The 11,846-nt window shown below is 30.3% G+C and overlaps 1 protein-coding gene across 1 annotated transcript; it reads left to right on the forward strand.

Moving 5' to 3' along the window:
• Positions 1 to 8,695: 8,695 nt before the first annotated feature.
• On the forward strand, positions 8,696 to 9,472 carry LOC124530072. Its single transcript, XM_047104060.1, has 2 exons — positions 8,696 to 9,056; positions 9,371 to 9,472. The coding sequence occupies exons 1-2, from the start codon at positions 8,765 to 8,767 to the stop codon at positions 9,385 to 9,387; spliced, it is 309 nt and encodes a 102-aa protein (XP_046960016.1). The 5' UTR covers positions 8,696 to 8,764; the 3' UTR covers positions 9,388 to 9,472.
• Positions 9,473 to 11,846: the final 2,374 nt, after the last annotated feature.

Below are 11,846 nucleotides of genomic sequence, written 5' to 3' on the forward strand. Positions count from 1 at the left end.
AATTCATGTCACAGGAATTAACGTCTTCACAGACGCAGACTCCAACCCAACACCGTTCGAACTGAAACATTTAGTTCACTATCAACAAGGCGATTATACCCGATGGCCCTCTGTTGACAACAAAGCGTCAACGAGTGAGTAATGCGTCATCAACGAAACTTTCCTTTGTAACAACACGTTGCCAATTTCACGTTATGATTTTTCATTGTTTCCTGTGTCGCTGTATTTGTGATCTCCAAAATCTATTATTGTCTGTAGCTATTTCAGCAATTCTACAATAAAAAATTTCTTTTAGCATGATAAGTTATATCATGCATATACAATTTATATGTACATTATACATATATACACGTGTCGTATACATATAGAATGTATAAGTAGAGGTATGAAAGGATAGGCTGAAAACCTATCACCAGCTTGTCTTCGACGAGTTACGAACGTGGGCAACAAATGACAAACAAATCGGCAATGACCATAGACCACTTCTATTTTTTTTAATACTAAAATACTACTGTAGTATTTACGAAATATTGTATGATTGTCAAATTTCAATGAATTCGAGTAAGTTGAATAGAAAATAATAAATAAACAGTTCCTCTCCGACGAACTAGTTAAGGCTGGCGATTGAATAATGACAGAATTGTAGCTTAAATCAATATACCGCCTACTCGTAGATTATTCGATTCTCAGAAAATTCGAGTAGCGAGAAACAAAGTCTCGGGCACACCATCATTAGAAAACTTTACACTTGCACCAGCTGGGAAATGGCTTCAAAAGATTTTCCATCGCTTAATAAATTCCATTAACAAAGAACCTTTTGTATTTTCGCCCTAAAAAAACATCTATCGTTATTGTTATTTTTTAATTTCTCTAACAGAGTTGTGCTCTCGTAAAGGAAAACATAAATCCGTTATAGGGAACAATAACTAAGGTACGTTTTCTGTGGAAAGGGTTTTTAGGCTGAAACATCGAGAAATAGGGTTTCCTTTGTCGTCAAAATTATTTTTTATATACGTCTATACGGCTGCTATTCTCAAATAATGAACGTAATTGAAATACTCTCTTCGTGGGTTTGTCTTTTTGTCCTGTGAAGTCTAGTTATTACTTAGTTCTATTATCTTTATCTAATTTATAAGGGCATTAAAATCGTGTTAAAATAATTTCTCATGTTAATTTTTGTTTCTCTTGACATCTGTTCAGATACTTAGCTTCTAGCTAGAAACCTTTGTATAAAAGTAAAACATAATTTACAAAGAAATAGACTGAGGTTTAATCGCCTGTTAGGCGATTTAGGCGCACAACATGAGGGCTTACACTATGAAATTAGATGAGATATGAGAGATAGAGGGAGATAGATATATTTCTACCTATGATATAGTATTATATCAAATAGTTCTCCTAAAAATTACAATAATATAAATAAACATTTAAATCAGTGGTAGCTCGTACATTATTTTCAATATAAAATGTCACACTTAATTACAATATAATAAAACTGTTAAACCTCAAAACAATGAAGGCACTTACTTTAAACCGAACATTGAATAAACAATCTATTGTTCTCTCAATAAAGTCAATAATAGCGTAGTTTTCCATGATTTCGGTAAGCGCACATCGCGATCGTTATTCAGACCTGTGGAATAAAGGCGAAAATTAAAACGGGCTGCGGTCTCGATATCAACATGCATGTGATTTGAGTCGCGGTCTGCGGTTCGCATTGACCTGATGCGAACACACAACTAGCTGCATTATCGTACTATTTTCGTATTGTTATTGTCCTGTAAATTAATTCTATATTTATGTAAGCCAATTATGTCAGTCACGTCGCGTCGCTTTAAATCCGTTCGGCGTATTTGTTTTATGTTAGGTTAGCGTGGCTGTGGGTTATCGAGTGATACGCGTATACAATAATATAGATGATGTAACAAATTAATCCTACTGACTGGGTGGTAGAGCTTAGTCGGCGTTATCACTCTGAAATATTCTACAGCAATACTTATTATTGCTGTTGATCTGTGAGCCAATGTACCAACAAGCATAAGTAACATTACATCTTACTCCTTCAGGTTAGTTGTACATTGGTGATGTAAGGGATAGTTATATGATATTTATTAAAATTTAAGCTATATACAATTCATACGCGTATTCCCCGTCACCTTTAGGACATACTTTGTTAATTTGTATCGAGATTAATAAAATATATGCTACTTGCTTTTAATATCAGATGAGTCAAATTTGTATAAAAAAACTAGTGAACCATCTAAATTTACGGAGTTCATGACGAAAATTCTTAGTTGAGTGTATATACCTTTTTTTTCCTAGATTAATTAACATAACTTTGTAAAAATATATAAAAGCAGCACGCTGTAGACTGAATATATTTCACGCGTCGTATGACTAATTGTCGTTATTATAATTAAATTAGCCGAAAATTACTGAAAGCTGAAGTAATTGGTCAAATGTAAAATTAAATTTATAATGAAAAATGAGGCTGTAAACGTTGATAGTAATAGGCTATACAAATGTGATTTACATTGTACCCATTCGATATACCTACATACTACATAATAAACTCGTTTAAATGATATATTTTTACACGTATATATTAATGGGAGCTAAAACATTATATCTTGAAACTAGGAAATTTAGAAAAGTATTTTAAATATTACAATAAAAACTTTTTAATTTTTTTCAAGTTCAAATGGATGGTTAAAGTTTTCTCAATCAAATATAGCCTCGACTTTCCGAGCAATGAGTTATGTTAGATGTGTAACATTTTTCTTAATTCATGTAGGAGGACTGGTAAATTGGTCACCTAATGGTAACCGGTCAACACTGCTCATAGGTATTGGTACTATAAGAAATATTAATGATTCCACACATTACCTTACCACAGTTACGTTGGCCCACTAACCCTTCAAACATAACGATACTGCTGTTTGGCTGTACAATTTATGATGACTGGGTGGTACGGAACCCAAAGGCATGCACAAAAACCTATCTTAGAGTAAGTGCAATAAAGTGCTATTATCATGATTATCAAATTGTAAATGATAATCATGTAATTGTGTAACGGGGATCACTTATAAGCAATCAGGTTTCGACAAATCATCTATAACTTAACTTACTCATACGAGCTTTGGTATTCTAAATATTTTTGTACGGCTCCGAATCATGGTCAACCTTGCTGATCGAATGAAGGGACCGAGACTTTCAAAATGTGATGTCATAGAAAAATGTTGCGTATAACGTGGATAGCTAAAAGAACCAAGTCTATTGTCAACCAATTGAATATTACTATGGGACCGTCTACTTTTTTTTTAATTTACAACATTCACACTTATATTTTATATGTTTACTTAACATCAGCAGATCTTCGCTGCATCAGACTGTCTACTATATGCTACAAATCCTAAGTTATTTTGTTCATGCATACGGAGATAACAGACAGTCTGGATAAACTGGTTTCATTAGGGATAATCTAAGGTAAAATATCACGCGGTCGATTACCTACTAACTGGTCCGACTAGATCCAGACTATAACAGGGCTCAACATTACGCCTGTCCAGATAGGACAGAGTGGTCTGGAGAAAGCTAGTCGACACATCAGTGTTTAAGGATAAGCCAGACTTCTGTAATGAATTTAAAGTTATTAATTTCGGGATATTTACCATGTTTTTTATTTTTGTCCGGTGGAGCTTGATACTTTGACATTATCTACGAATGTCTTGTTCACGAGATTGAACTAAATATCCCGAAATTAATAATAGTAATAATAAAAATAACCATGTTAATTTAAAATCTTATATTCTGTAAAGTACATGAAGTCGAAAAAAATTATCATATTATAATATGTGTTTAGGAAATATCATGATGTTACTCCATAATATAACATTTAATCAAGAGTGTCCTTATGCACAAAAACTTCTTCTTCGTGTACTAATATATGATTTATTATAGAATATATTATACTTTTAAACAATCAAATACATTTAAAACGACAAATGTTTCATTAAATATTTAACGGATTTTTAATACGTATTGACAACTGTCAAATAAAAGTAACTTATATTTCCTTACTTTTTTACGTGTTAATATTATATCGTCTTTTTTAAGAAAGGAGGTTTCTACTTTGTGATGTACGATGATGGCTGTCATTGAATAATTAAAAAAAAACCTATTACGTAAATTTATTTATGCAGGTACACTAATGGACGAAATATAAATTATCATTTTCTTATCTTTGAATTGATTTACTAAAAAATCTAGTTAAAAAAGTATTTCTTATTTTAACAATTTGTTTTAATTTTATATTTATCTTTTAGTTTGGTGTTTAAAATTTAGGATACCATAATCGAATTTCGCGATGAGGTTGTGTGGAGGCAATCACGACGATGGTCTCGTTCAATTAACGACAAAATTATGCCTGGCCTGATGACACTGGCCGTTATATCTTCATTAATTTTGAATTAAAATAATTTAGTATTTACTTTCCAATTTAACTTAGGATTAATTGGATGGGTTTGGATAATACATTCGTGAAATCGTTATATTTGATACAATTGCTGTTCTATTGTATAGGCCTTTGGATTTTGCTGTCATATCATACAGATATAAAGTACGAGTATTGTTAATATTTTAAATAATAATAATTTGCTATATATAAGACACTCTATTATTACTTTTTATGAACATGAAGGACTTAACTATTTACAGATAAGAAGCAACTACTGTCGCCAGGTAATAAGGTGAGGTGTTGTATTTTAATTAATGTTTTACACTGCTGCTCATATAAATAAACCTACACAATATACAAATATGATCTTTATTTTATATTTATAAATTACACCACATACGATGAAAACATGAAGGTTATGGATAATTGTTATTTAATTACTCAATTAAGTCACAAATGATTTTCATCTAATATTATAAGTGATGATCATCCTCCCGCCTTTTTCCAAATTTAATTGGGATCCGCGCAGCATGTCTTCACCTACCATAGGTACTTCTCTGTCTGACGCCATCTTACAAGCAACATTCGTTCCAGCCATATTGTCTTTCTCACAATCCATATATCGTTTCCTTGGTTGTCCCCACTTCTATATATCCATCAACGTCCATTTTCAAGTCCTTGCTCATAGCATGGTCTGCATTCCTCCGCATAACATACTCATATCATAACAGCCGGCTTATACATAGCTTCTCGGTTGTCAGTTCCACTCTTACACTTCCTCTTATGTCTTAATTCCTTACTCTATCCGTTATAAATAGAGCGATGTGGTTGGTTATTTTTCTCGTGATTTAAATATTTAGTCTCTTGGTGGTAGGGCTTTGTGCAAGCCCGTCTGGGTAGGTACCACCCACTCATCAGTTATTCTACCGCCAAATAACAGTACTTAGTATTGTTGTGTTCCGGTTTGAAGGGTGAGTGAGCCAGTGTAACTACAGGCACAAGAGACATAACATCTTAGTTCCCAAGGTTGGTGGCACATTGACGATGTAAGGAATAGTTGATATTTCTTACAGCGTCATTGTCTATGGGTTATGGTGACCACTTACCATCACGTGGCCCATATGCTCGTCTGCCAACCTATACAATAAAATTAAAAAAAATTAAATTAAAAAATTAAAAATTAAAATTTAGTAAGATTCGTATTCAAAAATATCTATAATAATTAGAATTCTACAATATTTTTGCTAAAGAATTGTTGAGCCAGTAATTTTAACTTTTATTAGTTGCCATCATTTAAAACAAACCTGTGGAAAAAGTTTAAATGTGGAATATAAACGATGTGAACTATAACAATGTTAACTCAAACAGACATTTAACTGTATTACATACGTATTAAAATACGTCTATCAAATTAGTTCATTAACATGAACTTTAGTCCGTTAACTAACAGTAGTTCTGTAATATATAGACGATGGAACACTTAGTGCCGCCGGCAGACAAGTCAACTTCTTAAGTAAAACTTCAGTATTGAAGCTGTTGTCTAAGAACGATACCGCGTAGAGGCAATAATGAAGACGTCGATGGGAACCATTAAATTTACTTGAAAATGATCCTGCGGTGGATGGGCTTAGAGTTTGTGACGAGAAATAATAATGAGCCCGGAGATTGTCGAATGGACGGATGTCACGAACTGATTTGCAGTGACCTTATTCTTAGATAAACTTAAGAGAAATAATTAAATTTTAACTCAAACTAAACTTTTCGTGAAGCGAACGTGGTCTGTGTTTTTAGTTAAAACTTGAGCTAAAATCCGATGACGTTTATTTAAAAGGTTTGGTTCTTTAATTCATGAGATGTGAGATTACGTATGGAATCACATTTTATTAAGTATTATGGAATTTATGAAGCATATGTATCCATTTAACCAAATAATGTATTATGAATTATGAAGGATATAATACGTACTTTTAACTGGCAAAAAAAGCCTATATCGATCTACCTGTTATTATATATAGATATTTTTTCTTTTATCAAAATAGCATAGTCTATGAAAACATTAAAATTGTTAATCCTAAATTCGAACATGTAATTGTAAATGTTATCGATTACAAATAAATAAATATTATTATATACATATATGTTTAACAAACTCAGCATAAATCCCGTATTAAAAATAAGTAGCTTATTGAATATAAAAAAACGAAATATTCATTTTTATTTTCAATCCTAGTTAAGCTTCATTTAGGTTTTAATCTTTTAATTTATACTAAATGATAAACGCTTATAAAAGATTAAATTATCCTACACTTTGTATGCCAATTAACGAATTTGTCATTTGTCAAGCAGCAAGATAAACCTATGGTTATATTAAAGCTATTTATTAGACTATAACTTACTTTAGCTTTACACTCAAAGAATACTTAGCATGTAAAGCTATTTGCTTGAATGAACAGTAAATTGAAACATAATAATATCTTTTCAGTACAAATAATATTAATTTCATTTATTAATTTTGAATACCACTTGATTTTTAATTTAACATGAGACAATATAATAGGAGAAAATATTTAATTATATTAAACATTTTTCTATTAAGTTCTTATGTCAGGATAAATTAAACAATATATACAAATATTTCTGTAATGTGATCAATATTCCAAGAGTACCAGGAATCGTAACAAATATAGCATTCAATGTTGAAAAATAAAAGTATCAGTTTACATCGATACAAGCGACGAGAGGGTAAATTGAAGTCGAGCTTGGGGCGAGAATCGGCAAGTTTGATCACCGAAGAGACCATTCCGGGGATTTGTGATACCCTCGTAAAATGTTCTAGAAACTGAAAGGTTTCTATTCGCAAAATCCTATCAAATGACGTGCTATTTGTAAACCTCTGACCCTCATAAGTAATATACTGATTATTATTTGAGTACGATTTAATTATTTTTAGGTTATGTATACTAACATTACATTTTTTATATTAATAACGATAATGAATGTTCCAAAAAAATGTTTTAACTCTAAGAGGAAAAAACAAAACAAATGCATACATTTTTGAACAACGGGAATTTGCAGGGTCAACCGCAAGTTTTAAATGTTTTTTTTTTTTTTACAGACAATACAAATAAAATAAGCGATAAAACTGGTATTGTAGGCATGTAAGCATGTATTTGTATTTTTTTTTCTTTGTGTGCGTATCAGTACACCAAACGTACGCATGACGAATATTGTACACATTAAAAGAGTATTACTTAGCCTGTTTCTCTAATTTAATTCTTTTAATGGATTTCGATCTGGAAACTAAATTAGTCAAGCCAAAAATGAAAAACACAAACGTGAAATTGATTGATTATGATTAAGTGTGATTTATTTGAAAATGAACGAAATTACTACGTACATTAAATTTCAACTTGTATTTTAACGATTAAGAAAATGTTTTCAATATCATGTTAGATTTGATTGCGTTACGTTGAAAATAAATTATTACGGTAGATACGCCTTTGGTAATTCACACTGATTACAATAGCACGACTAAATCAGTACTAAACTACTACTAGGCCTTTTGAGTTTGGGATTTCGAAATGGGTATATTTAGGCGTGATCTACTGTAAAGGATTTTTTTAAAGACGGATTGACAGGCTTTATTTATGATGTTTTATAATTTAAATAATTTTAATATCAAAACTTACATAATATAAGTGATTATGAGTCGATGTACGGTCGTATGTTCACACCGGATGTCAACTGGTTTTTATTGCTAATTCTATTTTTTTGTTTATGTTAATATTTAATTAATATATTATATGTTTAAATATATTTATGGCAAAATAGAAATGGTCGCTTCCTATGGTATCCATGTCATATATTTTAAATAATGTCGCACAATATATGTGATTTTTTTTAATATAATATACGTTTCCTTGTTTTTTTTTCATTCGATATGACGATTCTAAAGAAGGTTCTATGTAAGAAAAAATTTACATACATACATAAATTTATATAAATAATAATATTACATTAGTAAATAAAACGCACGTCAATAAAATAAGTGTGTTAATTTATTCCTCAAACAATCGGATAAGGAAAAATTATAATGTATTTTAAGACACCTTAATATATCATCTGTTTATAAAACAAAAATAAAATATACAATATCATAATAAACATGTCTTAAAAGTTGTATATATATTATCATATCTATGTAGTAACGTAGACGATGAGCTATATAAGGCTAGAATGATAATCGCATTGGTCATTCCAACCTTCATTACGAACCGGTTGACCGTTACGAGGAAAACAAAACACGCGATGAGACTGATCAGTTGCGTTGCACTGTTTGTCGTCGTCGCAATGGCGAGCGGGAACGGACCGCAGTATCAATTGACCGACGCGCCGGCTCTCTTCGAGAAGTTTATTAAAGATTTTAACAAACAATACAAAGATGAAGCGGATAAGGCTGTCCATTACGAGGCGTTCGTGAAGTCCTTAGAGACAATAAATAAGGCGAATGCGCAACAGTCCACTGCGACGTTCGATATAAACCACTTAGCGGATTACACGCCGGATGAAAAGAAACATCTCTTCGGTTTAAGATTGCCAGGTGAGTTGCATTATATATTACAATTATTATTAAAAAATATTCTTGCGTCTAAATTACATCGTTTAGTAATTAAATAATTTCGTAGTTATTTGTTACTTTGTTTATTTAACGAGCGTTTTGAAAACAAATAAAAAAAATAATAGACTGATGAATTTTTCGTTATATTCGAAACGATAATAATATACAATTGACCGTTATAGCTTAACCAAATCGTTCTAAACAATTACATTTTGTATATTCACATTTTGTTTGGATATATTTATAAAGTTTAAATTTGTACTACATATTTTTAAAAATATGTTGTTTTATTTCAGAAAAAAAGAAAGAATAAGGACGGGCTTTAAGAGGAGAATACGATATAATGACAGTGCTATTTAATATTAAAAATGTAAAATTGTATTAAAGTTTTAATATCCTGTATTTGTTTTATTTTATTATTATTATGCGACAAAAAAAATAATTTTATAAATGAAACATATTAATGTAATGTAGAACACAATTCATTAGGCAATTGCTATTTTGTATGACAAACGTTATCAGCTATGTAAAAGCAGTTAATAACATTGCCGATGATAACTCATACAGGCCTTGCACACGTACAAACAAAATATACACACACTTGCTTCGTAACTGCATGCCCACAGATAAATAATTTACATTATTAGTTTTCGATTACTTTTTTTTTATTTAAAATTCGAATCGAAAATCGGAAATTCTTATTTCTTTATATTATTTATTTTCCACTATCAATAATAGTGAAATGTGATTCTTTTAATATAATGATTAAATTTGAATTTAAGCGCTATAGCGCTTAAGGAAAATGTGAACAAGAAATATATTACACATAGATATATATGGGAGATTTTAATTGTTTTAGCAAAGAAACGCCAATGACTAACAATGTTAATTAACCCACTTATTCAAAATTCAATATATATTTCGTAATTTAACATGCAATTTGAAAATAAAAACGACACTTGCAGATAATATTTTTTTAATAAGTGAGACTAATTCACTTCATTACTATACAATCAAAAAATAGATTGCAACATATTAATCTCATTGTAGTGATTCAAGAGTTGAGGTGACTCAGTGCCTGGACTGCATGAATCTTAATTTAGATTTGTATTCGAAGTCTGGGTAAACACAGCTGAGTTTTTACGCCTTAAATATATAATTACAATTTGATTTAGTTTTTCATTTTGAGTTTAGCAGCGAAACGTACATACTATTGTATGGAATTCACATGTGTTGGAATAAGCCTTAAAATATTATCCTTTAAAGGAAGGGAGACTTTTGAGCAGTAATTAAAAAGTACAATAAATTGTTTTTATTTTTATAATATTCCTCATATAACTAGTAGTTTAGTATATACTACATTTTTTTAGTTTTTACTACTTTACTGAGTATTTTTACATTAAACTTGTATTGTAAATAGAACGACTGAGTTAATTTTGTGTTTGTAGTATAAGTATAAATAGAACCTAAGAGTTTATATACTCATAATACCTATTCATGCTTAAATCGCTTTTATTTTGATGAAATTTCGTATGGAGATAGTTCGAGTCCTCGGAAGGAACATTGGCGACTTTTTAATTCTTGAGGGATTGAAATGAGCGGTGACGGTTTGTGTACTATGGGAAAAAATTCTAAATTTCGAACGTTAAAAGCCGCAGAATAAAAAAATATAATTAATATAAAATATTAAATACTTCCATATTTCCCAAACAAAACAATATTACCATATGGCATATTAATAAATTGGAAGAGCTTTTGTGTTCCCTGAAGGAAAAAACTACTAAACCAATATAAGAACACACGGCTGACGTCTGCCACCGGTTTTGCATGTAATAAATATTTTATGACGTCATGTCTGTAACGGTTCTCAGTACTAGAGGTCTAATACCGACACGTATTTTGAATTTCGAAGTTATTCACAGAATAGAACAAGGAATCGAAATAATTTAGTCTGATGGATCAAACTGGACGATTCATGTTCTAGATAGATTTTCAATTTGCCCCTCCATTATTTGAACTAAGTACAATTGTGTGAGACTTTTGCTCGTTGGATTGTATTGAGTCGTTTGTTGTAACTGTTATAAGAACAATGGAAGGAAATAGGTTGATAAGATTACGTAGATATATTCAATAAAAGTAGATTAAATTCTCGTAAGTAAAAAAAAACTGATCGACAGAATTTTATGATGATTTTAAAACTGATCGTAAAATTTCTGTAAAATTTGTTCGATAACTAATTAATTTTATTCAACAGCTTATAAAAGAGTATGTCTTAGTTTTGTGCAAGCTTTGGATGTAATAATTATGTTTTTTTTTGTGTAAATATACATTATTGTCATAATTTTCTTAGTTTCACATTTCTCATTATAGTTACGGATATTTGGTAACGATTTAAATTAACAATATGATTAAATTTTAAATTAATGCTTATGTTATTGCAATATTTAATATAATTTATATTGCTTTTTAAAACTTGAACATAGTAAAAGCCTGTGCTGTATTAAATATGCGGTTCTTTATGATGCTTTGAAATAAGTCAATAACAGTTGCTGTCGAGGCGAGGCGGCATACTGAAGAGCCAGCTCGATATTTTTTATTGTTTAGAACTTATAACAAATGATCTTTAAAATGGCTAGGTTTATACTTTAATATTAAAATCTACTGCGATGTTCTAGCTAAAAATAAGTTGTATGAAAAGTAAAAAGAAACAGTTTTAAATGAAATATTGTGTAGTTTTATTATATACAGTAAATATTTCGTCACAAAAATGTT

The sequence above is a fragment of the Vanessa cardui genome, chromosome 5 (genome assembly GCF_905220365.1).
Source record: "Vanessa cardui chromosome 5, ilVanCard2.1, whole genome shotgun sequence".
NCBI classification, from domain to species: domain Eukaryota; kingdom Metazoa; phylum Arthropoda; class Insecta; order Lepidoptera; family Nymphalidae; genus Vanessa; species Vanessa cardui.

Excerpts from the sequence above, each read along its gene's own strand:
- LOC124530072 (XM_047104060.1), top strand. The coding sequence starts at position 8,765 with ATGAGACTGATCAGTTGCGTTGCACTGTTTGTCGTCGTCGCAATGGCG.